General features: G+C 52.3%; 1 protein-coding gene and 1 non-coding gene across 5 annotated transcripts in view; both read left to right on the top strand.

Moving 5' to 3' along the window:
- ASAP2 (ArfGAP with SH3 domain, ankyrin repeat and PH domain 2) overlaps positions 1-27,651 on the top strand; it is a 171,758-nt gene that overhangs the window by 140,433 nt on the left and 3,674 nt on the right. For 2 of the 4 annotated variants that reach the window (XM_049652557.1, XM_049652555.1), the window contains exons 16-24: positions 3,424-3,518; positions 9,654-9,843; positions 11,235-11,320; positions 12,810-12,925; positions 13,991-14,058; positions 15,291-15,404; positions 17,936-18,188; positions 20,819-20,953; positions 22,260-22,431. In XM_049652557.1, the coding sequence (XP_049508514.1) occupies positions 3,424-3,518; positions 9,654-9,843; positions 11,235-11,320; positions 12,810-12,925; positions 13,991-14,058; positions 15,291-15,404; positions 17,936-18,188; positions 20,819-20,953; positions 22,260-22,431 (1,229 nt within the window). The remainder of the gene's footprint in view (positions 1-3,423; positions 3,519-9,653; positions 9,844-11,234; positions 11,321-12,809; positions 12,926-13,990; positions 14,059-15,290; positions 15,405-17,935; positions 18,189-20,818; positions 20,954-22,259; positions 22,432-27,651) is intronic. The other 2 variants (XM_049652559.1, XM_049652558.1) reach the window with 1 other exon arrangement.
- Positions 18,846-18,952, top strand: LOC125937817 (U6 spliceosomal RNA). The gene has a single exon (XR_007462508.1). It is a non-coding gene; the product is annotated as a U6 spliceosomal RNA (small nuclear RNA).

The raw sequence follows: 27,651 nt of genomic DNA, 5'->3' as shown, positions 1-27,651 counted from the left end.
CCCCAACACACATCATTTCAGCATTGATTTCCAGCTCACGTGTAAGATAGTACCGTTGGTCCTGGGGTCTTCATATCATATGATCAATTTGACCTCAAACATGAAATAAAGGGAATTCTGATATTACGAAATTTTATTTGTGTCTGTAATTTTAAAATCTTCTTCCAAAGTCTTCTGTGAGCTCATAGCTCACAGCTGGAACCGCTGTTTCCCCTGGGACTGCAGCGAAGCTGCTCTCAGGACCCTAAGGGCAGCAAGAAATGTGGTCCCAGCTACCATTTATTGAGCAACTGTTACACTCAGGCATTGTCCTAGGGTGCTTTACATACACTGTGTCTGACCCAAACAAGAACTCTGTCTTTAAAAATGAGGCCAGGGCCGCCTGGGTGACTCAGTTAAGCAGCCGACTCCTGGATTTGGGACCAGTTGAGAGATCAAAAGTCTGATTCGTTGTTGAAAGAAGCCAGATTGGTTGATGAGGTTCACACAGGCGGGAACAGGAGGAGCCCACAGCCCCTCCTGTGTGTGTGGCGGTGCTGAGGCCCACAGTCACGGAAGTTCTTTCTTGTCATTTGCCCGCTCCTCCCCTCGGGGAGCGTAAGAGCAGGGAAGAAGGTGACAGCAGATTTCCCTCCCTCCGGAAACAGTAAAACGGGCAGGTTTTCCCCATCCTCACCCCAAACTCGGAAAACAATTTCTGGGTAAAGTCTGAGGTCTCAGTCTGGGTCCGTAGGCCCGGCACAGGTCAGTGCTAAGAGTCTCCAGAAACACGCGACTCTGTCCCCATCCTCAGGTGCTTCCGTGCAGCGAGGGAGAGGGACCCAGGGTTCCACGCAGGGTGTGTGTGGTGTCGTGGGCGTCTTGACCAGGCAGCTTTCCTGCTGACATACACCTGCTGTCTCCATACTCTGTGCTCAGTGTGGACTTCTTTCCCAGCCCCCAACACCGTGCATTTCTCTGTATTCACCTCTGTCTCGTTAGACCGAGCTCTCTCTGGGGCACGTGGGTGGCTCAGTTGGTTGAGCATCTAACTCTAGATTTCGGCTCAGGTCATGATCTCATGGTTCGGGAGATCGAACCTCATGTCAGGTTCTGCACTGATATCACGGGGCCTGCTTGGGATTCCCTTTCCCCCCCTCTCTCTGCCTTCCCCCTGTTCGTGCACGTGCTCTCTCAAAAAAGTGAATAAACTTAAAAAAGAAAAGAAAACAAAACAAAACAAAAAAGACTGAGCTCAGAGCTTCCCCCAAGCAGGGTTGTGTCTCATGCTCGGTACCGAGCGCATCTGAGGTCTCGGTGTGCGTTCGCGGACTGACCTGGGGCTGGGATTTGCGTTGCTGAGTGATGTAGCACTTAAAGTGCCCCAGACCTTCCTAGATCTGATCTGGCCCCGTGTCTGCCGCAGGGAGACCTCCAGGAGTAGGGGGGCATGTGTGTTGGGGGCTGCATAACACCAGCCTTCCTGGTTCCTTGGCTCCCGCCCACTGGGCCCACTGGGACCCGCATTTTCTCGACGTGACCCTGCAGCTTCCATCTGCAAATGCTTTGCTTTTGTTGATGATTCTAAAGGAGTCCTCTGCAGGCTGAACTGTTCGCTGGAACTTGGCGAAACTGTGAGGCGGCACATTTCTCTGCACTGGGCAAGTGTGACGCACGGATGCGGTGGCTCCCTGGACCAGCTGTCCCCTGGTAAACCAGCCAAGTCCAAGCAGAAGGGAGGCAGCTGATTCGCGGGGAATTCTCCTCCTCACGCCCCACCTCCCATCTGCTTTCCATAGACTCAGAGGCATGCGGGGCCCTCGCTCGCAGAAGGGCGCTGGGGCCCGTTCCGTCACTTACCTTCTGAAGAGAGACGACTGTGCCTGGCGAGGGCACGGTGTCCACATTACACGGAAGCATGGGGTCATTCAGCCATGCCTGGCTCCAAACAGGGGCTCTGACGCTGAGGTTCAGTCCCGGATCTGACACTGACGATCCAAGAAATCATTGCGGGCGTTGCGTCCTTGGTACATGGGCGCTGTCGCCTGGTGTGGCTGGCCATCAGCCTCATTCTTGGGGAAACCACAGTGAGGCAGCCCCAGGGTTTTGTCCCCTGACAATGGCCTGAGGCCACCAGGCCGGGAATGAGGGCCCAGGTGGGGCTGCTTAGTGCCTGGTGCTCTGAGCCATCTAGGACACCGTGTTCACTTTACCAAGGACGGTAAAATCAGGAAGTGCATCGGACGGTTACTAAGGTGTCGCACATCCCTTGTCCGGCGGCGTCCCTCGCAATCCCATTTCACTGCTTCACGTTTCTCACCGCCAGAAAGTTCAGGCTCCTCTAACTCAGATCCCCTTGGCTGTCACTTCAGTCACTTACCCCTGGAGAGAGAAGGGGTGCTCAGGCAGCCGCCTGATCTTCCAGAACATGCCCTGTGACCCTGTGTCCGCGTCACTGCTCGAGAACAGAGATATCAGAGGCTCCACGTGCCCCATTGTGCCCTCTTCAACGCGGGAGGTGAACTATCTGTTCTCGTGAGAGCCCTGGGCCAGGTGCTGCCATTGAAGAAGCTAATCTCTGTCAGGTGCTGGGCTGGGTGCTCAAATAAGGTGATTAAACCCCTGCTTTTAAGGAGCCCCTGCTTTTAAGGAGCTCCTGCTCACCCAGTTTGTGCCTCCACTCAGGAGAGTGCCAGTTGCCATATTGTGCTTGACTAAGACAAGCCGTGACAGTTGTCTCCCTAGTCTAGCTGCATTGAACACACTGCCTCGTATTCAGGAAGCGTTGATTAAAATGTGTTCATTTAAATTTTAATGAATAAGAAAGTTGATCGTTGCATGAGGACCTTACATTTGGAACAAGTACATTTTTGTGCTTCGGTTTATGGAACCGAATTAGGCTTTCGCCTAAATTGCCCCACTCTATTATTTTTACAAGGTAGGTACCATCCCTGTTTTACTGGTGAGAAATTGGAACTCAGGTAAACTGACTTGCGTGTGGTCACAAAGCCAGGGAATAGAACCGTGATTTGAACCCGAGTCTTGACTTCCTGGCCCAGCACTCTCCACTGGATGAGAGCCGCCTCCTTGCTGGCATAAGTAGATCTTTTTAGGTCCATTTCAGTGGGAGCACAGGTTTTTTCGGGGGAGGGGATAAGGGTGGAAACTGACATTGGACCAAGTTACTGCCCCTTCCTGTCCACCTCGGTGCTTTATCCAGGGGACGTTTTATAAGAACATTTCTCTGTAATAGACCTGCTGCTTCTTATCTCTAGTTTTACGAGTACCTTTGGGGTTTGGGTTTTGTCCATCTTTATTAACAGCAAACCACTTTATTGCTCTATTTCTTAGTGGCCATTAAATAAATCATCAACGCATGAGTAGTGTGCAGCAGTGGAATGCATTAATAATTGAGTACCCTGAAATAGACTTCTGCTTTTGCAGCTTGCCAAGAATATTGGGAATGCAGGCTTCAATGAGATCATGGAGTGTTGCCTTCCGGCTGAGGACTCGGTCAAACCCAACCCGGGCAGCGACATGTAAGTATGGACCTGCCTGGTTTTGTTTTCTGAGCAAAGACTGGCCTTGTACCCAAGCCCCGTGAGGCAGGACAGTAACAGGTGTAGGGGATCTCAGTTGTTGTTTCGTTGGGGAATAGATCACCCTGGTTTGTTTTCGTTTTTTCTCTGGCAAGTCACCTTTTTGGGCATCCAGATGAAAAAAATTGGTGTGGCTGGTTTTCTTAGGAAGAAGCCACAGCAAGGCAGCTTTGGCCGATGCTCTAGGTCTATGACAGAGGAGTGAGGAGTGTCGCCCTCACTGGTGGCATATGGGTACCCCCTCACCTTCTGCATCAGGGGAGTTCAAGCCCCTTCCCTCTGCATAGATCCTAAAAATTTTCTTTAATGTTTATTTTTGAGAGAGAGGGAGAGAAAGAGAGCGAGCACAAGCGGGGGAGGGGCAGAGAGAGAGGGAGACATGGAATCCAAAGCGGGCTTCAGGCTCTGAGCTGTCAGCACAGAGCCCGATGCGGGGCCCGAACCCACAAACCACAAGATCACGACCTGAGCCGAAGTCGGACGCTTAACCGACTGAGCCACCCAGGCACCCCTCTCTGCATAGATTCTGAGCCACGTATCCTTTTCTGGCCCAGTGTCCTTGCAAATGTGGAGAGTGTGCTGTTTTCTTCAACAAGAATTTTTTATTCTTGTTTCACTTTTGACCCAAAACCTGACCGAGAAGCTTTGTGCCTCATGCATCCTGCTGGCCCGATGGGGCAGAGCTTACAGGAGATTTTCCTGCCAGTCTTATCAAATAGAGCATAAGTCACCCGGCTTACACTGGTCTTTGGGCGTGAGAGGTGGACGGAAGACTGGCAGGTCCGGGCAGTGGATGGCCTCTCTGCTCCAGGTGGCTGGAGGGTGATCACCTACTGTCATACAATGCAAGGTGGGACAGACAGACGGAAGAAGGGGTGTCCCTGGGGCAGTTAAAAGACCCAGCGCCTGCATTCGAGTGCTGAGCCTGGACCACAGTGATCCGGCAGGACAGGAGGGAATGAGAAAAATGTGATAAGAGAGAGTAGAAAAATTCTTTTACAGAGACAACATTGCCCTTGGAAGAAGGTTGAGAGGGGATTGATGGCACAGGTCTCTCCTAAAGGACATAAGGTGAGGAGCCGTGGACAGTGCTCTAGGAGTGGTTTTTCACATAGCAGGTGGAGTACAGGCCCTTGGCAAAGGCAGAGAATTTAAGTGTTTGTAACCAGTTTGTTGGGACCTGTCTTTGGGAAGCTGAGATGGTGGGATCTGTGTTCTTTTGCATTTGGGTGAGGTAACAATGCAGTGAGAGAGCCTAGACATGTACAGGCATGAACACACCGTGTTCGTGATACACCCCCTCAGGTATCGGGTATCTGCGATGAGCATTTGGTTGGCGTTGGATTAGGGTCGCTTCCTGTTGGAATCCTGTAGCAGATGCTGGCAATAGCGGTTTTGTGGGACTGGGTACGAGGCACGAGCCTAGGTTGTTGTCCTCTCTGCATGAAGATCTGAGTTCCAAATCTGTATTCTTACCCAAACCCGGAGAGGCAGGTGGTATAGGACGTAGGACCTTAGCCAATCGTGGGACCTGGGCAGGCTCCGGGGCTGCTCTGAGCTCCCTCCTCTAATATGACAACCCTCGCCTGCTCACAGAGCCAGCGGAGTGGTCGCCAGCGGGACAGTTGGGTAGAGCTGGACCCAGGTGGTGTCCTCAGCTCTGTGCGCTCACCCTGGGTGTGGGCAGTAGAGGCGACTCAAGTGCTACACACCGATCCCACAAACCCTGAGAGATCAGGGTCCTCTCCGTTTAGCTTTCAATTGGAGGGTTACCCAGAGGTGAGCCAGCTCTTCCCGAGATTGCTGGAAGCTCCCGTTCAACAAAGGAAATGTCATGGTCTGGTACGCTGCATTTGTTTACAGTCTAATCAACAGACAGGGAAGGTGCCGGTCTCCCAAGTCGCCGTAATATTGATCAGTTTTGAGCAAAGCGTCTGATAAGTAATTTCTTCCAAGTACCAGGGGTGCCTTATAAAAGCAGAGAATTTGTTTACTCTGGGGCTAGATGTTTCGAAAACATGAACACGATCTGCTTTGACTCCTTCAGTATAAACGTTCTGTCTGCATTGAAACACCCCCCACCCACCGCCAGCCTTGGCACAAACGAGAAGGAAGTGTAGCCCTCCCCCTCTTTTTTTTTCCCCCAAATTGAGGGCGGATGGCCAGTGTGATGGCAAAACGCCACCTGCTTTCATACCTGCTCGGGTGAAGTTAACTGCTGGTCTGTCTGCTCCTGTAGCCTTTGGCTCTATTTTAAAAACTTCCGTGCCACTTTATATCGTACCAAAGTATTTACACATATTTCTCTAATAGATCACGTCTTCCTGATTTTTGTATTTCCCACCGCAATATGTTGCTTGTGGTGGTTCAATACATATTTAATGAATCAACAAGTCAAAGATAAAGTCCCAGCTCTGTGGCTATTTAAATAAACTGTATTTTACTTGCAGATGAAAAGGAGTGTATGCTTCTGGCTTTATCTCGGGACAACATACCATCTGCACATAAATCTGTTGACAGGGAAGGCACAGACCCTCTAGTGGCCTATGAATCCCCAGATTTTGGATTTGGGGGTGGGTGTGGAGAGAGAAATAGGTGGGAGGGGGAAGCAGGCAGATTTGTGTCTGTTTATGGAGGCAGCGCTGTTCCTTTTCTGCAGTTAAGGACCTTACACAGGCCCATCCTTCAGAAGTACGTGCCAAATGTGTTGTTATTTTAAGTTCATTGCTTTTCTCCAAAAGTCTAATCCTTTCCAAAACAACAAGAGGTGGGGAGGGGAGCACGCTGACAGAGTAAATAAACTTCCTTCATGAAGCCGTGGAGCGTGGTGGTGGCAAAGACCGGGTCTGTGCCCATGCTTGTGTGGGCGTGACCTCCAGGGGTCACAGAGCCCCGGATAGGTGAATAACATTAAGAACTCAGGGTCCGGGATGTCTTGAGCCCCTTCCAAGGAAGGCAGGGGGAGGTCGCAGTGATGATTATCTCACAAGGGTTTTACTGAAACTACCTAGAACTTCACAACTGTCTGGTCCCACCGCTCATCATAAGAGACCTGGAGAATTTGAATCATTAGACAGGTTGTCACATGTGGCACGTCATCGAGCCCAAAACGTCACTAAGCAATTCCCCGCATGCCGCACTGTGCTAGGAGGCCCCCTGAGGAGAACCTGGACCCCGAGAGCAGGGGCGGCCCTCAGAGAGCTTCCCACTGTGTGTGGAAACAGAACTCTGGGTCCTCTTGATAGACTTCAGTTTACTTATCCGCAGGGGGGAGGCGAGAAAAGTTGATAGCATTTGTTGTGAGGACCAAATGAGACCGCCTGTCTCAGCTCGACCTGTAAGCCCAGGGGCTGGACGTTTGTGAGGTGACGCACGGAAAGTGTGTTAGCACACTTCATTAGCACCCAGGCAGTGAGTGTCTTAGGGCAGGCGGTCGGTAGTGGGGAGAGTAGCCCCCCATCGCTGGGAACCTGGCGTTGGCCTGCCCGCTCCCAGACCTGCATCGCCCCCTGGGGCCCGCGGTGTTGACCTGAGGGGCTCGGTGGCTGACGGCAGACGCAGTTGGCACAGCCCTGGCGGCAGGATGGGAAGGAACAGTCCCTGAGCTGAGAAGAGCCGACCAGGTTCACTGTGAGGCCCCTCCTCCCATGCTGTTGTGGTCCTTACAGCTGGCGTTTCCAGAATGCTGCGCTATCTCGTGTAACCTGCAACAGCCCCGCGAGCAGGTGTGGTCACGGGAAGGGCTTGCCCGCTGTCCCCTCGACAGGAAGCAGTGGAACCCGTTTGAGCAGTCTGACCGGGGGCCCGGGCTCTGAACTGTGCGGTCTCCCAGAGCTGACCACCAGGCCCTGGCTTTTCCTTCAGCCTCCCCTGCCCAATTTCTTGAAATTCCAGTGTGCTTCACACTTTCCAGAAAGGAGCCAAGGGAATCGATCCTGTTGCGTCGTTTTCTGTGCATCTGTTGACTAAAGTTAAGTTTTTGTATTGTCAGTGGAATTCAGTTTTCTCTGACGTGCTTTGTTGAGATACAATTCACATACCATACAGCTCGCCCATTTAAATGGAAATTCAGGGGCATCTGGGTGGCTCATCGGTTAAGTGTCCGACTTCAACTCAGGTCATGATCTCACAGTTCATGGGTTCAAGCCCCACGTTGGGCTCTGTGCTGACAGCTTGGAGCCTAGAGCTGCTTTGGATTCTCTCTCTCTCTCTCTCTCTCTCTCTCTCTGTCTCTGTCTCTGTCTCTGTCTCTCTCTCTCTATGTCCCTCCCCCATTCACGCTCTGTCTCTCTCCTCTCTCAAAAAAAAAAAAAAAAAAAGTAAAACATTTTAAAAATAAATAAATAAATGAGATTCAGTGACGTTCACCCTACTCACAGAGTATGCATCCATCACCGCAGTCTGGAACATTTTTCTGCCCCCGAAACAAAACGCTGTGCCTGTCAGGCATCACCCACTCCACCCTCCCCTCCAGTCCTTCACCCCCCACCCCCCAGCCCTGCTAATCTGCTTTTTGTCCCGACGAATTTGCCTCTTCCAGGCATTGTGTGTAAATGCGATCATACAGCATGTGGCCTTGTGTGTCCGTCTGGCTCCTTTTCCTTCACACGATGTTTTCAGGGCTCAGCCATGATGTAGCCTGTGTCGGAGCTGTGTTCCTCGATGTGGCTGAACAGTACTCCGTTGTGTAGGCGGACCACGTGTGCTCTTCCCTTCACCGGCTGATGGGTAGCTGGGCTGCTTCCTGCCCCTTCTCACTTGATTGCCACAGGGAATTTCGTTTTTACTGTAGCTCTCAAAAATCCTGTCTACTTTTTTTTTATTGTTGCAGCTGTTGTTTGTTAAGGTCCTCGGAGTAAAATGCTGAAAGTCCTCCTGACCAGGAGCTACTGTTTCTCTACCTCTCCATTTTTAAAACATTTTTTTTAATGTTTATTATTTTGAGAGAGAGAGACAGAGCATGAGCAGGGGGAGGGTACAGACAGAGGGAGACACAGAATCCGAAGCAGGCTCCAGGCTCCGAGCTGTCAGCACAGAGCCTGGCGTGGGGCTCAAACCCACAAACCACGAGAGATCATGACTTGAGCCGAAATCAGACGCTTAACCGGCTGAGTCACCCAGGCACCCCTTGCTCTCCATCTTTTAAGTTCGATCAGCAAGTTCCAGGGCTCTAAGGACCCACCATGTACCCAGCAAACGTGTCAGTTCATGTATTTTTCCCAGTTCCTCGAGGGCGTGTGTTACACGTTTGCACAAATAGGACCTGAGGCCTAAAGAGATGAAATGCTTGTCCCAGGACACACCGTCAGTATGGTGGGGGCGGGATCTGAACCCACACTTCTCCTGGCTTCCCCGGAGTTGGTGCTGTTCCAGGCTCCATGGGGGAGGTAGAGTCTGTGAACACAATGCCATGTGAAGGCCAGAAAATAGACCACAAAGGCTGACAGTTTGTTCTGGTTCATCAGATGTGTGGTGCGTTTTCTGCCAGGCACAGTGCCCACGAACGAGAAGATAACGGTCTTCCCTCTCTTTCTTCCCTTAATGTTTATTTATTTTTGTGAGAGAGAGAGAGAGAGAGAGAGAGCGAGCGAGAGCACAAGCCAGGGAGGGGCAGAGAGAGGGGGGACAGAGGATCCGAGGCAGGCTCTGTGCTGACAGCAATGAGCCCAATGCGGGGCTCAAACTCAGAAACCGCGAGATCATGACCTGAGCCAAAGTCAGACGCTCAACCGACTGAGCCACCCTGGGGCCCAACAATGTCTTCGCTCTCAAGGAGGGCCTCCCAGCCTGCCTAACCTGGCCAGTTACCGTTGGCACCTGAGTGAGGCCCAGTCACCCTGCGCTGGGCCTCGAGGCCTCTTGTGTTGGAAACTGGAGGATTTCACTGCCCTGGGTGTCCCCGGACACAGGCACTGCCAGGGTCACACAGCAGATTGCTCCCTGCCCGCCAGTGTTTCTGCAAGGAAGGTGTAGGCAGGATTTTCTTTTTTTTTTAACGGTTACAGATAATTGCAGGTTAGATACGTTTGAATAGAGGCCCTTAATCATTTACAAGGCAGTTATGCTTGGTTTCAGGAATGCCAGGAAGGACTACATTACTGCCAAGTACATTGAGAGGAAATACGCAAGGAAAAAGCATGTGGATAATGCGGCCAAACTCCACAGCCTTTGTGAGGCCGTCAAAACCAGAGATATTTTTGGATTACTCCAAGCGTATGCTGATGGTGTGGATCTTACAGAAAAAATCCCACTGGCCAACGGACACGTAAGAGCGTGGCTTGCTACTTTCACAAAAGAAAAGAAAGGGGGTTGGGGAGTGGCAGGGCAGCGTCATCACAAATGCTGAGAAAGTAGTATAATTCTCTGAAGGAAGACAACATTGGTTCTGGGGAGAAATTCATGGTTTATTCTTCTTTAACCAAAAATATGATGCCAGCCTTGGAAGGAAAGCCCATCCCCTGGGGGAGGGAGCATCTTCTCAGAGGCCAGAGGGTCCTGTCTCCTGGGTGCAGGGCAGCTGACGGCCAGACTTTGAGGAGCAGCTCCTGAGGCTTCCCTGGGAAGGAGAGCTCCCCAGCCTGCTCCCCACCTGTGCCCTCCTCCCCGAGGGAGCCGGAGAAGGAGGGATCCCCCCCTTTCCTGGGAGAGCCTTGTGGAGAGGGTGGGGTCTCAGGGTAGCATGGGATCGAGCATGCCAGGATCGATCCCATAGGAAACCGGCTACCAGTGTCACAGCTCGGCATGTGTCCTAATTCTCTTCCACGGGTGACCTTGTGGACACACGCTCACGTTCCCTTGAAACCTCCTTGTCCTCATAATGAAGGTGCGGGATGCCAGGCGTTACCCCTTAGCAGCCGAGCACGTGTTCTATGGAGCCTGATATCCAATGTTTGAGAGAGAGACAGAGAGAAGTCAAGCCCAGGTGGTTCAGGGCATGCCCAGCTCAGAGCCCTGCCCCAGCCAGAGGACGGGGGAGTGGCCCTGGCTGGCTGAGCAGGCCCGGCAGGTGGATTGAGGGCCACCTCCCTCTTTGTCCCACGTTCCCTGTTCCATGGATGTTGCCTTTGCCTCCAGCCCTCTCGCCCACCCACCCACCTGAGACCATCTTCCTCTGGTCGGTCCTCCCCCACCTTCCAGAACTCTTTCAGAAAAGGCAGTGGAGGTCATGTGTCCCCTGGTATAAATTGAAGACAGTCTGGGCATTAGCACTCCTGGCCTTGTCCGTAAATACAGAATGAAAAACTCTAATGCTCTTTTTAAAATAAGAATTTATGTTTATTCAGGCAGCAGGTATAAAAGATTGGGTATAAGAGGCCTGGGGAAACTTCCTAGGGTCTTTGGACGAAGACCCCCACACGCACCTTATAGGCAACACCTCAGGTTGTTAGTGCAGAGATAGGAATATCAAGATTGAGGGGACTTTGAGGTGAACTCCCTGAATTTCTCATTATTTTCTGTGGAGAAAGGAAGACCAGTCTCGAAATGGTCCCAAGAGCAGAGTTTGCTCTGGAGACTAGAGAGACACCATATGTCTTAGAAGCATTTTGAAAGAAAGAATAAAAGGCTTTTGGAAGAGAGAGACACAGTTTTGCTCACATTGAACACAAAACTGAACGCTCCCCTTGGAATTCTGGAATGTTTCTCTTTGGTCTTCAGGAGCCAGATGAAACTGCCCTGCATCTTGCAGTCAGATCGGTGGACCGGACTTCTCTCCACATCGTAGACTTTTTAGTCCAGAACAGGTAGGTGTTCTAAACTTAGGGGAGGCGTTTGATTTTGTTCCTTGCTGTTTCTGAGGAAGGATCAGGTTCCTGCCTCATTATGTGGCTGTGGGACAGGAAGTGAGCCATCAGGTGCCAGTCCTGAGAGACCCTAGGACATGAAGACAGAGACCCTTCGTGGGATATCTGCAAGATCCAGCTTCTGGCGTCTGGGACTCAGCAGATCTCAGATCGATACATCTGAATTCTGGGCTCCGGAAGGCAGGCTGTCCGTGGCCCCCACAACCGCCTGTGTGCACAGGGCCATCCCCACACTCACGTCCCTTGTGAGTGTCCCACAGGACCCAGGTGGGGTACCCTAGAGCAGTGGGGAGAGGTCACAGGGACACAGGGATCCATACCTGAGCCACCCGCCTAAGCTGAGATTGTAAACTGCAACACCGGGTTGTGGGCATTTTGTCTGGTTTGAAAAGTTGTTTCTATATCTTCATTAGAAGTAGCCTTTAAAGAACCTGCGCGCGCGCACGTGTGTGTGTGTGTGTGTGTGTGCACGTGCACGTGTGTGTGCACTGCATAGTCCTGCTGCTTGGTGCGTCCCACCCTACTCTGGTTTATCACCTGCCTGGCGGCAGCCAGCCAGCCACAAACACCCGTTAAGGTGTATCTTGACTCCCTGATCGTGGTTTGGGGCGTGTGTTGCGGGAGATGCTGGTCACAGGCCGCTGACACGGCTCCAAACGGAGTGGAAAATTCCACAGTGCAATGGCAAGGTCATATTCAGCATTTCTGCCTTTCCCTGCTGTTGCTGGGGGAGAGAGTGAAGAAGTAGCCAGAGGCAGAGCGGCTGGGGGCCGGTCAGCAGTTTGCTGGACTCAGTGGAAGCCGCCCGCTGATGGAGCCCGAATGCCCGCCCAGCGCCTAGCGCGCGACAGCGGCTCCGCGGACCCTGGATGAAACAGCTCAGTGACGTCATCCTCTCCCAGTGCAGATTGTTGGAGCGTGAGAAGGGAAATCCTGGTTTCCTTTCTTCCAGAATGGAAGGGGGGCAGCAGGAAGAGGGGAGAGGTCAGAAGATGAAGCTTATTTTCACAGTGTAGCAGGTTCTGTCCTGAGAAGAGCAGTGGATGTCTCCTCCTGGTGACCGTCCCCATCTGTCCTTCCCGGGGCCACAAAGCCCCACTGTCCCTCCTCCTCATGATGACAGCCACGTTTCAGGGCTTCGCCCACCAGGGGGTGAGTGGCTTGTCCCACGTCTGGGGAGCACGGTGCCTTTTGGGGTGCCTCTCTCCCTTTCTGGCCTTCTCTGCCATTGTTGCTGGCTCCCTGGTGGCCTTCCGCCATGGCTGCCTCACCCCCACGAGCGGGGATGCTGCCCTGTGCCCCCACCGTGGAGGGGGATTCGGAGAAATCCCCTACTGTCTGGTGTTGCTTGACTCTTCCCCTGCTCACCTGCCCGGCCCCCTGGCCTTCCCCTCATTGCTCTTTCTCTTCTGTCCCCGTTCTTGGCCAGTGGGAACCTGGATAAGCAGACAGGGAAGGGCAGCACCGCCCTGCACTATTGCTGCCTGACGGACAACGCCGAGTGCCTGAAGCTGCTCCTGCGGGGGAAGGCCTCCATCGAGACAGGTGAGCGGGTGGCGCCGGCCCGGCCCCGTGTGCGGGCCCTGCCTTCTGAAGGCGGGGGGCCTCTCCCCGCGTGCCCCACACGGCTGCCGTGTCCCGTATTTGTCAGCAGTCGCCCTCCCTCCAATACATAGACCTCCCACCTTCGGCAGGTATTTTATAGGTTATGAGAAGCAGAGCTCAAGCCCCACAGACAACACTCACGCGGACGTGAATTTGAACAAGCTCTGGGGCGTCTTGCCCTCCTGTTCAGAACCCCCACCCAGCATCAGGCTTAGTCTCTTCCTGGCCCCGGGGTGGAAAATTTACTTACGGGGCAGTGAAGAGACACTGTTTACTGCCACTCGTGGCACCGAGTCTCCTCCACGAGGGACCCTGATCTGTTGGGCCTTCATTTCTCCCTCCCGCGTGGGACCCTGGCACGCTGGCAGCCATCCGAGGGCAGGCGGTGGTGACTGTGTTGGGAGGAAGTGATTTGGAAGAACTGTGGAACAGAGAGCAAAGAGAACACAAAGAAGGCCACACCTTCTTGAGTCAAGTTTCTTTTTTTTTTTTTTCTATTTTTTGGGGGGGTGGGTAGAGGGAGAGAGAGAGATTTTGAAGCAGGTTCCTTGCCCAGCATTGAGCCTGACGCGACTGACACGGGGCTGTATCCCACAACCGTGAGATCATAACCTGAGCCGAAATTTAGAGTCGGATGCTTAACTGAGCTTCCCAGGTGTCTCTGAGTTGGCTTTTTTTTTTTTTTATATTATTAATCAAACCTTGTTGGCAGAGGCTTATTTAGAAGAAAATGCACGGTTTCGGGTTTGCAGACTGCTGAGGAGTGCCGTTCTGTGCCCATGGCCAACTCAAACGGTCTCCTGACGTCTCCCGACCGTGTTCCACCGCAGGTCTGTACGGTTACGAGACCAGTTCCGCCCCTGCTCCAGACTCAACCGTGGGATTCGTTAATCGTGCTCACTTCGATTGAGTGCTGCTTCTCTGTACCTCTTTTAACTGCCTCCTGATAATCCGGCCTTCGCTTGTTTTTGTCATAATGCCTCCCTTTGTCGCCCTGCCTTTTAGCTAACGAGTCAGGGGAGACGCCACTGGACATCGCCAGACGCCTCCGGCACGAGCACTGTGAGGAGCTGGTGAGTCTCCACCCGGTGTGGACGTGGCCAGGGGGCCCTTCCTGGGCCAGGAAGGGGCCCTGCCCTCTGCGAAGTGTGGACCCTAGAGGGGATAGCCAGGAGAAGGCACACTGGGGGGTCTTTCAAGAGGAGGTGGCCACCCCCTCGTAATGACACTTAGAACGCCAGTGGGCATTTGCTGGTTGGACATGTTGATGGTGGTCCTGGCATTAATCTGGGGCAACAGGAGCAGAGATCCGGGGGCCACCATGGCTTTGGCTCATCCCTGGAGTCGGGAAGCTACCGGCTCGTCCCTTCACAGCAGCATCCAGAGCTGATGTTCTTACTCTGTTCCCCAACCCCGAATCTTCCAGATGGTTCTGCACCATCGTTTCCTGTCCTGTTCTAGATCAGGCAGTGACAGTGCAGCTAGGGGGCAGAGCCCATGGGCTCAGGCGGTAGGGCTCCACCACCGTGACTCGGGAAGGCCGCACCAATGCCAACTGTCTCGCTGTTTCCTTGTTTGTGAAGTGGAGTCCGCTCTACCAGTTCACAAGGTTGTTGTGGGAATTAGTGTTGCACTCGGAAGCTCAACCAGTGCTCGGTAAAGAGAGCTATTCGTTGTAAATGTTACGGAAGTGTGGGATGAGTACCAGGTTCTATTCTAAGTAGTTGATATCCCCTAACTCGTTCAATCTTGATAGCCACCCATGACACGGTTTCTTCTGTTATCCCTATTTTACAGGTGAGGAAACAGACACAGAAGGGTTAAGTAACTTGCCCAAGGTCACACAGCTACTCTCTGGCTCTGGAGGAAATTAAGGGCTAACGTGCTAAGAAAGGGATTTGCTTCTCTCCCGTGTATCTAAAATGGAACTAGCTACCTGTTCCCCGAGAGTATTGTGAAAATAGTCATTCACATCCTTTTCTTTGGGGCATCATCTTTAGTGCTGGTCAAGAACGGTTGGGTTAACAGTGGAAACGTCCGTTCTCTGTTGAGTTTGCTCCTGTGTGTGGTTGTCAGCACCTACGGGCCGTCCTTGAGACCTCGAATAGCCCTTGTCTGCCCACCGCCCTGTACCGTTTACAGAACACGAAAGGGCAGTTACGAGGTTTGCGTTTCAAGGTCCTCTGTGAAATAGGGAGGGGAGTTTCAGCCGGCCTCACCCTGGGGCCTCTGCCTCCCCCACCCCGTGCCACCCAGGGCTGCTCGCCTCGCGTGCAGTGTCACTGACGGCCCTTTGTTCTCTCAGCTGACCCAGGCCTTATCTGGGAGGTTCAATTCCCACGTCCACGTCGAGTATGAGTGGCGGCTGCTCCACGAAGACCTGGATGAGAGCGATGACGATGTGGACGAGAAACTGCAGGTCAGTGCCCGGCCGAGGGACGCCAGGGGTGTCGTCGTGAGCTTTGTGGCGAGCGGGGTGGATCCTGGCTTCTAATCTGCGCACAGAGCAGTTTTGTAGAAGTGGAGTTTGCTTTTTGCCTCCATTGATCTCAGTAGGTTTTTGGTTTCACCCTTCCCACAGCTGCCACCTGTCTCCCAGCTCTTAGGAACAAGGGAACATTCCTTGTGTCGTCATCATTAGCTGCCCACCGTTTGATCTGAGGGAAAGAAATGGGGGGGCCATGGAGTCTAGTGGGTTTTAGAGGAAGTCCTTGCACTGTGCATGTGATAAAGAGCCAGGGGCCCCCAGTGTCGCGGGTCATGTCCACTCATCAGCCGTTAAAACCTTAACTAGAATCATTAAATGACCTTTAGAACTGTGGGTCCAACTTTTTCCTCTATTCGATGGGGTCACGGGAGCTTTGAGAGTCAAGAGAAGTTGACTCGGCCACAGTGAAGCTTAGTATTTAGAGACCAGCTTGGGGCCAGACTGAGGGCACTTGCCTCTGAGTCCAGCTCCCTGCTCATGGCACGCTGTCTTGCACACTTGGAGGGCTCCTGGCAGGTTACCTACCACCTTCACACAGGTCTCAGAGCTGAGTCAGACTCCAGCAGGCGGACTCCAGAGCCCACACTCCTAGCTGCTGTGAAATTAGTGGAAAATGCCATGTAAACTTCCCTTTTTTTATTTCTTATTCTTTTTAATTTTTTTTCAACATTTATTTATTTTTGAGACAGAGAGAGACAGAGCATGAACAGGGGAGGGGCAGAGACAGAGGGAGACACAGAATCTGAAACAGGCTGCAGGCTCTGAGCGGTCAGCACAGAGCCCGACGCGGGGCTCGAACTCACGGGCCGTGAGATCATGACCTGAGCCGAAGTCCTGAAGTCGGATGCTTAACTGACCAAGCCACCCAGGCGCCCCTGAACTTAACTTCTTTTAAAAAAAAATGTTTTCTTTATTTTTGAGAGACAGCGAGCACACAAGTGGGGGAGGGACAGAGAGGGGAGGGACAGAGGATCTGAAGCAGGCTCTGTACTGACCCCAGAGAGCCCGTCTGATGCAAGGCTCAAACTCACAAACCTGAGATCATGACCTGAGCTGACGTCGGACACTTAACCGACTGAGCCACCCAGGTGTCCTCCACGTAAAATTTCGTATTGAATATTCTGATGTGCATTGAGCCTGTCTGATTACATGTATATACGCCATTTCCGAAATTTCCTTGACTTTCCTCGTTCATGGAGCCGTTAACATACCTGCTTGCTATGTCTTCAAATAAGAAACTTCTCCACTGAGTTAGGTATAAAACGGTATCAAAGTAAGGAGAGCTGACTAATGTTACACTTACCCACCTTAAAAAAAGATTGGATGCATCGGCCCCAGAGTGAGCACACACATCCCATTCTTGCGTGAGCAGGACACGGCAGGTCCCATGGTCCAAACAGAAGTCTGACAGCAAGTGCTAACACTCATCTACCCACTCCCTGTTTCCAGCAGAGGTGGGTGTAGTTCATATAGCCATGGGCTTTGTTGAATTCAAAATATGTGTGAAGACCACTAGCCATCGAGTTCTGCATAGCTGAGCTGAGTTTGAGCCACTGGGTTGGCCAGAGCCTTGACTGGGCAGGCGGTCCTGTGAGGGGAGGTGGGGTATATCAGCCAGCAGTTTAACTGCTAAGCTGGCACTGTGCTAGAGAAGCAAAGTTCTACCCATTGAACAGAGGAGAAACAGGGTCAGCCAGGTTAAGATAGTTGCTGAAGATCATAGCTGTTACAATGAAGCTGACGTTTAAAATGAATTAGATCTGAGTCACCCAAGTCGTGATTCCATGCACATGACCTTCAGACGGAGCTAGGGTTAGCAAACCAAAAGGGCCGGGTAGTAAATATTCAGGCCTTTGGGCCTGAACTGTCACCATCTTTTCTGCGCCTACTCAGCTCTGGCAGGGTGGCTTGAAAGCAACTGCGATTTGTAAATGACTAGGCATGGCTGTGTTCTAATAAACTTTATTTATAAAGCAGGTGGTGGCCCCCAGGCCGTGGTCTGCTGACCCTGAGTTAGAGGAATCTCAAGAGATGCATTCATACTGGAAGAAACATTGACCTCCCCCGAATTCGCCACGTAGCTGTTGGGGACTGAGTGTAGCTGGGTCCTCAATGGAAAGCATGTGTACGAAGGGGAAATGCAATGAACTGCAGATCTAGCTTAAATTAGCTCTGGCTAATAAGGATGAAATCGCCCGTGTTTTAAATCCTTCACAGAATGGAGATGTGTAAATTATAAATCATGGCTGTAAATTATAAATCATGGCTGTGTGTGTGTGTGTGTGTGTGTGTGTGTGTGTGTGTCTGTTAAGACACATGGTGAGAGTAACTCTTAAAGTCTTGCAGCTCTCACGTAATGGCTGAGAGCCAAAAAGGCACTGGGCCCAAGTAGCAGTGGTATGCACGAGTAGCCTGGGCGCTGTGACCAGGGGCTCAGCGTGTGTGCATTTCGCCCTCTGCAGCCCAGTCCCAGTCGGCGAGAAGACCGGCCCGTCAGCTTCTACCAGCTGGGGTCCAGCCAGCTGCAGTCGAATGCCGCGTCTTTGGCCAGAGATGCCGCCAGCCTGGCCAAGGACAAGCAGAGGGGCTTTGTGCCCAGCATCTTGCAGAACGAGACGTACGGAGCCATCCTCAGTGGCAGCCCGCCGCCCTCCCAGCCCGCGGCCCCCAGCACGGCCAGCGCCCCCCCACTGCCCCCGCGGAACATTGCCAAAGGTACTAAACCGTCATAGCTCCCGCCGGCGCACGAAGGGCGTTGTTTGGTTTTCGCTTTGGGAAGTTTCCGGTTGCTTTGCCCCCTGCTCGATGACATGTGGGGTTTTGTGTCCTACGGTCATGGTGTTGACCTCCTCAAGGAGCTCTCCGGTCTTAGGATGCCGGATGGTGGTGGAGCCTCTGACTCTGTCCTTGTTCTGGGCAGAGGTGTGGCATTTGTGTCACTGGCAGAGCGCACGGACTCCACCAGGGCAGCCTGAGGCGGGTGGCTCAGCTCGTGACGCTGGTCCTGTGAGACCTTCCCGCAGACCTCCTTTCTGTTCTTTTCTGTCTGCTTTTACCGCTCACCACTCCTCCCTCTGCCTTAGTTCTGTCCTGTGTCATCATCCCTCCATTCCCCCCCGCCCCCGCCTGCCTCCAGCCAGCTTGTGATGCCTGGTACCTTCTATCTCTGCCAGCCCCATGAAATGAAGGATACAAAGACGCTGATTTGGGGAACGGTGCGCAACCTAATTGTAAAAATGCAAAATGATCCCCGTGGGTCCTGCCGGTGCCTTAAGTGCCAGAGCTTGCCGTGCTTGACGTTAGTTCCGTCACAACACAATGAGTTGGACTTCCCAGATGCTGGTTTTTATTTTTATTAAAATGGAAACTGAGGTGCTCGCTTCGGCAGCACACACACTAACATTGGAATGATACAGAGAAGATTAGCACGGCCCCTGTGCCAGGATAACGCGCAAGGTCATGAAGCGTTCCTTATTTTTAACAAGTAAGGGGCATAAGGAATCTACTCGTGAAATCATTGTTGCACTGTATGGTAACTAACTTGGATGTAACTCAAAAAAGTAAAATAAAAATAAATAAAAACTTTAGAAAATAAAAAGATTTTAAAACAGTAAAAAAAAAAAAAATGCAAACTGAGGCCCCCAAAAGTTAGGTAATTTTCCCAGGACTGACGGCCAGCTGGCCATTCTGCTCCTTGAAGGCCGGTCCAGCAAGCAGCCGGCATAGCTGTGGGCTGGGGCTGCCCGACGCGGCCGGTGGCCTCCGGAGGGCTTCCCACGAGAAGGAGGGTGTGATGTCCCCGCCCCGCTGGAGGCTGCTGCTGGTCCACGTGGCATTTGTGCAGCAGCTGCTCTCCGGGAGGGGGCGTGAGTGAGGGTTGTAGCCCTGGCAGGGGAGCGAGGATGGCAGCTGCCAGCACCTGGGTCGAGGCCACCCCCACCATGGCCCTGTCCCCAGCTCTCAGGGAGGCCCAGAGAAGGCTGAGGGGCCTGTCGTCTAGGTCACTGGAGCAGACCCCCGAGAGGAGAGCGGGTGCTGCCCAGGCAGGCCCCAGAAGCAGCCCACTTGCCCTCCCCCACAGAGCCTGTGCCCCCCTCGTGCCCACACCCCTGGGCTTGTTGGGGCAATTCCTGAGCAGGAGAGAGGCCGCAAGGTCAGGCTTCTTGCACTGGCCGGGAGGGGCCCAGGGCAACCCGCCATGGTCGGGTCCTTGTGGGGCCTCCTGTCTGCCCAGCCTCCTCCCACGCCCTGTGTACATGTATTCACTGTGCAAGGCTGCAGCTGCAATGATTTGGTCTCCTCCACCCCATTAGTGGCTTTTACTGACTTTGTGTGTCATTGGAGGAAAGACTATTTTGCTCTGTTGGTCATGCAAAAGGAATAAAAAACTGTTCATCTTTATTTTTTGCTCTCCTAAAGTCTTAGAGGCTTTGGGGTTTTTCATAGTTCCTTTTTCTGGCTATTCCTGTGGTTAGCTTCATGTTCTCCTTTGATGGTATACTGGCACTTCATCCCTATGACCCCCAAAGGGCCCCCTGGTTCTCGGTCTAGTGCACCCTGGTGCCCACATGACAGATGGAAAAGGGAGCCAACGTTGCGTGCCCTACCCGGGGACGGACCTCGTCCACCGCAGAAATGCCCTGCGTGGGGGTGCCTGTTTTCCACCCCAAGCCCAGGGCCCCACTTTGTGGGCCATGCACAGCCTCAGACACAGGGCCCCCCCCGTGTGCAGAGCTTTGTGGGGCAGAGGAGGGACTGTGACCTGGGCAGGTGCCGTCTCCCTGGTATGTCAGCCGAGCCTCCTTGGTGTCACCAGACTTCTAGCCAGAAATGTTTGCAGGAGGTGGGGAGCCCTCACCTGTCTCTAGTTTGTACCCTTCTCTCCATGCAGTCCGAGGACAGGTGCTCCCCTGTGCGTGCACCCAGGGGAGGACTTGATGGATGGGTAGAGGCCAGCAGATGTTCTACAGGCTGGAGTGCAATGCTCAGGACATATGTCATTGTGGTTACTCATTTCCCTCCTCAAATGGTATTCATATTGGAGAAAGAAAATCCATAAGATTGTGAAAACCAGCTGATAAGTTTCCCAGAAGCACCACTGTGTGTAGCAGTGTCCATCCTCCAGATACCAGAGAAGAATTAAAAAAAAAAAAAAAAATCAACATTCTATTGGTGGTCTTAATGCTATTCTAGAAGGGTCATATTTATCGTTTTTCTGAGAGAGAGGATCAATAATGCAGTGTTCTGTTTCTGTTTTTGTTCTGTGCCTGTGCGTGCATTCGTGTGTGTGTGTGTGCATGCCTGCGTGTGCATGTGCGTGCGTGTGCATGTGCGTGCGTGTGCAGTTCAGCCAGCCTCCTCCGCTAACGCCCTGTGGAAGACAAACTCTGTAAGTGTGGACGGTGTAAGCAGGCAGCGATCTTCGTCAGATCCGCCAGCTGTCCATCCACCGCTGCCCCCTCTTCGCGTGACATCTACCAGTACGTTTTTTCCTTTTTCCTTTCTTGCCAGTGGGCTTTTCGATCTGGATGGCTGGGGGGTGCTTTCGGCAGCCGCGAGGGGACAGCTGCGACGCTGCACGCCCGCAAGCCACTGCCGGGAGCCCAGCACTGTGTTCCCAGCCCTGGCCCCTCCGGCCGCCCTCCCCAGCTGCAGGCTCCTGTCTGTCCCGCACCCCATGCCAGGGGGGTGCTCGCACACTCTCCTCCTCTGTCTTCCCGAGCATTTCAGCAACATTTCCTCCTGTCACGCATGAGCCCGGGGCTTCATTTCCTTTGGCCACTTGGCGGTTCTCAATATTTGGGCACAGTCATTTGGATATAATCTGGCATGTGTTTTTCTTCAATGTCAACATGTAGGTGAAAGTCCCGGGACCTAGGGGAGGGGGCTGGAGAAGAGGAAAATCTTTCCTGGAGCAGTGAGGCAAGCCCTGGATGCAGGCCCTGAGCCTGTCTCGTCCCTGCTCTGCTGGGCTGGCAGGGGGAGGGGTCCTGGCACCTCGGGGCCCACACTGGGAGCACGGACTTCCCCCAGGTTTTCCCCTGCAGTTTTTAAGCTAAGGCAGGAGAAACCGAACCCCAGCTGCAGTAAAGTGCCATGTGCACGTGCACTGGTGGCACTGGAAGGCTCCTTGGGTGTCCCCGTCCTGTCCTGAGGACAGTTAACTGCCTCAGCGAGGACCCTGGATATTTGGGGACAGCACTAATGTTTGTCCGAGAGGGGAAAGCGGGGAGAGGAGCCAAGGGCTCGAGGCCCAACTGCCCGTCTCACCAACTTTCTGACCTTAGGGGAAAGCACGTCACCTCTCTGATCCTCAGCCTCCCAAGTCTTTGCCCTGCCTTCCGCACAGACTGTGGAGTCTTCACAGAGTGAGCACTTTAGGGCGGTCTCACAGTGACCTGCTGGAAGCCTGGTGAAATGTGCAGGGCCCACAGGGGCGGCTGAGGCAGAAAGAGGATTGGCCCAGGAAGGCCCGGCCCCAGACTTGAGCCTCCCCCCTGCTGTCTCTCCAGGTCTCAGGGTGGACAGCACAAAACTGTGGTGGCGTCCCCACAGGGACTTCCAACGGGGAAGGTACAGGCTCATAGAGGCATTTTAACCCTGACTTGAGGCTCGGAAGGACTCCCTGCCAATACTGCTTAATAAAAACCTGCAATGAAAAGAGGCTTTTGTTCTTATGAAATCACCATAGAGAAAAGGAAGCCCTTATCAGAGGAGCCTTGGGTGAGAAGGCTGGGGACGTGAGGAAGTCTGACAATCTGTGTGGCTCTCCTTTTCTTTCCACAGATCCCCTGGCTCCCACGCCGCCCCCTCCGGTAGCAAAAACGCCCAGTGTGATCGAAGCCTTGGGCCAGCCGAGCAAGTCTGCCCAGCCTGGGATCCCACTGAGCAAAGCCCCGCCCCCGCCCCTGCCACCCCAGCCGCCCAGCCGTCTCCCGCAGAAGAGGCCTGCTCCCGGGTAACCGCCTGTCTCCATGTGGCCCGCAGGGCCTGGCCAAACTGCCATCCTGGCTTCTTGCGTTCAAGGGGCTTCCAAGCGGCAGTGGCCCCAATCCTTGGGGCCCCAATCCCAATCCTGAAATTTCCGTGCAGACATTTGAAATTTCTACTCTAACGTTTGAGTACCGGTGTCACCTGATGAATTCATCAGGCTTAAGCGTCTTAAAAATAATTTATCAACATTATTAAGCTAAAAATTTTCATACAAACGTATGTCTTCTATCCACATGACGAGTGTAGGTTTCTGTGTAGCACAGGCACTGGATTTGGGGGAACGAAGGTCCTCGAGACGCTGGGCCTGTAGCTTCAGTTTGTTGCTCGCAAGGTTATCTTACTCGTATGCATCCTCTGCAATGTAGGCATATATTTCCTACAGACGAGGATGTTCTCCTGCATAAGCACAATACAACCAGCACGATCAGAAAGCTAACACAGTGGGGCACCTGGTTGGCTCAGACAGTAGAGCGTGCGACTCTTGATCTCGGGGTTGTGAGTTCGAGCCCCATGTTGGGTGTAGAGATTACTTAAAAATAAAATCTTTAAAAAAGAGAGAAAGTTAACATAGACACATTAGTACCTTCCAGTTCTTAAAACCCATACCAGGTTTGCCACTTACCCAAAGGTTTGTCCTTTTCCACAGAGGGATCCAGTTCGTGGTTTCCAGCTGGATCCTTATAGTGAAAGATGGTTTTCTTTTAGCGGCAGTGATACTTAGAAGCCAAGATCCGAATACTGTGTGTGCTCATTGCTCTTGGGGTATCCTTGCTCCCAGGCAGGCCCTCTGAGTGGTCAGAACTGGGGACACACACATGTACGTACATAGGTGTATATCTGTGCGTATCTGTATTTATAAACACATTTATCTCTATGTTTCTATTTCTGTGTCAAAATCCATGAGTTCACACTATCTCCCATTTCAGTTGTAGTAACAAACCACACCAAGACTTACTGACGTGGGACACAACCATTGTACTCTGCTACCAGACTCTGTCAGGAATTTGGATCAGCATCGTGAAGTTAGCTTATCTGGTCTCCACAATATCTGAAGCCCTAGCTGGGAAGACTCAAGGCCAGGGATGGTCCAACACAGAAAGTGACTCACGGGCTGAGGCTCGTGTCATCTCTCCAGCCCACACGTCTGGTGGTTGATGCTGGCTATCAGCTGGGGCCGTTGGCTAGAAAGCTTGCACGTATGTGGCCTCTGCATGTGGCGAGGGCTTCCTCGAATCATGGCGACTGGGCCCAAGAACAAGTCCCAAGAGACAGGCCCAGCCCTGGAAAATGGCAGGTTGTCACTTCTGTCATGTGTCACTGGTCAAACAGTGGCAGATCCCAGACTCAGGGTTGGCGTGGGGATGGTAGCACAGGGTGGTGTAGACTCCAGCTCTCAGGAAAGGGTTTGGGGGCAGTGTTCTCAAAGCACCACAGGGTCTATTCTAATCTCCTTTTCTGGGCTCCTTACTCCCTTTTCCGGTGATGAGAAATCTGGCTTCTACGTTGACGATCAATACCCCCATGAAGCCAGTCTCCCGTCTCTGCCTCCACCTCCTCCTCTCCCTGCTGAGATCTGGGGCCTCACATGGAGACCATCTTCACCCTGCTGGGGCTCTCACTGCCCCGCCAAGCACCCTCCTCCGTCCCACTCAGGCGCACCCCTCAGGCCTCCTGTCCCTGCCGAGGCTCCGACTCCCCAGGATGGGCCTTTTTTCGTCCCTGCCACCAGGTAGATGATGGAGCCTTTCAGGATATAAACTACGTCCTTCAGTTCTGAGAAATTTCATTGATTTTTTTTTTTTTTTACTGTCTTAATTTCTGTTTTCTCTGTTCTTTTGTTTATTTATTTATTTTTATTTATGTTTACTTTTGAGAGAGAGGGAGAGAACGCAAGCAGGGGAGAGGCAGAGAAAGAGGGGGACAGAGGATCTGAAGCCGGCTCTGTACTGACAGTAGAGAGCCCGACGCAGGGCTCAGACTCACGAACCGTGAGACCGTGACCTGAGCTGAAGTCGGACACTTAACTGACCAAGCCACCCAGGTGCCCCTCTGTTCTTGCTTGTAATGTAATTCGTGTTACTCAGATGTCAGACTCCGTTGGCTTTTCCTCTACATGTATCGTCTTTTCTTTTTCATTCGGGTAAGCTGATAGCTCTGTCAGCCTGCCCCTGAATTTCCGTGTTTTAACAGCTGGAAGTTGACTTCTTACACAAAATTGAGCGCCCATATTCTTGCTTGTGCAGCAGCCCCAAGGGGCGAGTCAGAGACCCAGACCCTTTCTACTTCTGAACCCTGTTCCTAGGGTTATTTCCTGAGGAAGAGACCGGCGAAGGGTGCCTTTGACCAGAGCCAGTCCCATGGCTCCACCTGGAGGCCGGGGCTGGAAGTGCAGCTCTGCTCCGTGGAGGGACCGCTCTCTGCCACCTGTCGCTTCCATTTCTGCATTGCTTGCTTGCTTTTTAAGTCTGCCTTCTGGGAGATTTCCTTCATGTCATCTTCCAGTTCTTTCATTGAATTTTTTTGTTTCGGCTGTCATATAATTTTCAAGTTAATAGTATCCTTTTTGTTTCATGAAATCATTTTCTCTTGTCTTAGATTATTAATGATGGTTATAGGGATGGAGGGGGAGTTGTTTAGTTTAGCTTTTGCTTTTCTGCATAGTTTGTTTCTTCCCTGTCCATTGTCTTTGTTTTCGTTTCTGTTATGTTAGAGGCTTTTCCTCATAGATCTGGTGTTTTCTGCCCAAAAGTTGCCACTGCAGCTGAGGCATTAAAACCAACTGCAGGGCTCCCTGGGTGGCTCCGTCGGTTAAGCCTACGACTCTTGATTTCATCTCAGGTCATGATCTCATGGTTTGTGGGATCAAGTCCCACATCAGGCTCTGCGCTGACCGTTCAGAGCCTGCTTGGGATTCCCTCTCTCTCTCTCTCTCTCTCTCTCTCTCTCTCTCTAAATAAACATTTGAAAAAACCTGGTTGCAAACTGCACCCTCATGTGCAGAGTCCAGTGTGGACTTCGCTGTGGAGGGTCTCACTCAGCAGTTTTTACTTAGTCCCCCTTTTTGTAAAGATGCCCCCAACAATCACACTGGTACCCCCAAGTTCAGATACCCTCTATTCTCCCCTCTCTGAGAATAGAAGGTTCTGGTCTTCAATGGGTTGAGGTAGGGTAGTTGCTCAGGGTTGGTCTGGGAATCCGGGGATTCAGTAGCTCCTTGAGCAGATTTTGAGCCAATCCTTGTATTTATTGCCATGCCTTATGCCCCCTCCCACGGGCTCATAAGCCTTGGGGACTCAGAGCACAGATGGGGGTCCTTCAGGGCTTCCTTAGTGTGTGAGGGTTCTCCCTCCTCAGATGAGCTGGCGTGGTTAGGATTCTTCCCTCCTGTGGCCACTTCCAAAATGTTACCTCTTCAGTTCTCTTTGTCTTGTTGGTTTAAGCTTGTTCCCTTTCTTTCTGTCTGTCTTTCTTTTTCCCTTTCTTTCTTTCTTTCTTTCTTTCTTTCTCTTGCTCTTTCTCTTTCCTTTTCTTTTCTTTTTTTGTCTCTTTTTTCTTTTCTTTCTCAGAGAGGGAGAGAGAGACTCTTAAGCAGGCTCCATGCTCAGTTTGGAGCCCAACTCAGGGCTTGATCTCACAAACTGCGGTCACAACCTGAGCTGAGATCAAGAGTCAGACGCTTAACCGACTGAGCCACCCACGCACGCCTGGTTCAAGTTTTTTCTTTCTTTTTTTTAAATTTTTTTAAATGTTTTTATTTCTTTTTGAGACAGAGAGAGACAGAGCATGAGCAGGGGAGGAGCAGAGAGAGAGGGAGACACAGAATCCGAAACAGGTTCCAGGCTCTGAGCTGTCAGCACAGAGCCTGACGTGGGGCTCGAACTCACAGACTGTGAGATCATGACCTGAGCCGAAGTCGGACGCCCAACTGACTGAGCCTCCCAGGCGCCCCTCAAGTTTTTTCTAATTGTTTTCCTTGAGAGAAAGTGGAAGTAAATGTATTTCAGTCTTTTTTTTTTTTTTTAAGTTTATTTATTTTGAGAGAGAAAGCACGAGCAGGGGAGGGGCAGAGAGAAAGGACCGAGTGAGAATGTGGAGTCCAGTGCTCAAACTCAAACTCAGGAACTTCGAGATCATGACCTGAGCCGAAGTCAGATGCTTAACCGACTGAGCCACCCAGGCACCCCTCAGACCTACTTTTTTAACCAGAAGCCTCTCAGAACTTCTTTAACGCTGTCTTGTAAGATCTCTTTCTAAACTAGAATGTGAACATCCTTGCCTTCCTATTCCAGGCAGCACATATGCAGTCTCATGAGTTACCGAGTTATGCGGTGGGGAATACACTCTCACGTCTACCCTCCGTGGCCACAGGCCGAGCTTCTCTGCATTAGGGTCTGTGCCCGCTTCTGTTTGCCCCCCTCTTGCCCTGTAGCTCCTGCATACTTGCTCTTTCTGAGCTGTTCTTTGAGACACCGAATCCTGTGCTGAACTTCTAGATGAGCACCAGTCGGCTGCCAGCCGTCACCCGGCGGTTCTGAGAACGGGGTGTATTGGCCGCTAATGCAGGGTCCTGGGCACGGTCTTTCTGGGGGCTCTGAGGCCTCCCTGCTTCCTTGGTTCGCAGGAGAGTCTGAGCTGGGGTTGCTGGGTATGTTAGCGCAGTCTTACCTGGTTTTACCTGCTCCGTGGAATCCTTTTCTCTCATCTCGTGTGACCAGAAGCAGAGGTGGGGAGGGAACAGAGCGGGTGATGCTGGGGTGTCTCCAAGACCCCTTTGGATGGAGGGAAGCCTGTCATCACTGCCCGGGGGAGTTCCGTTTGAAAAGAATACACGGCTGTGGCCTCTTCGTAAGGAAGCACCCACCCACCCCCCCCCCCCCCAGTCTTATCCTGGGTATAAATCTGGGTTTTTACCTTTGGTCTTTTTGAGCAGCGGTCGGCAAACTACTCCTGCACGCCTGATCAGCCCCGTGCCTGTTTTTGTATGGCCCACAAGCTAAGGTGGTTTTCTTTTTTTTCAAATGGTTGAAAACAACCAAAAGAAGTCTATTCATGATACATGAAGATTTTCTTTTTTTAAGTTTGAGAGAAAGAGAGCTCAGGAAAGGGGCAGAGAGAGAATCCCAAGCAGGCTCTGCATTGTCAGCCCAGAGCCCGACGCGGGGCTCGATCCCACAACCGTGAGATC

This window comes from Panthera uncia (assembly GCF_023721935.1).
Source record: "Panthera uncia isolate 11264 chromosome A3 unlocalized genomic scaffold, Puncia_PCG_1.0 HiC_scaffold_12, whole genome shotgun sequence".
Classification (NCBI taxonomy): Eukaryota; Metazoa; Chordata; class Mammalia; order Carnivora; family Felidae; genus Panthera; species Panthera uncia.
The sequence above is the reverse complement of the archived record's forward strand: the minus strand, read 5'-3'. Positions and strand labels throughout refer to the sequence as shown.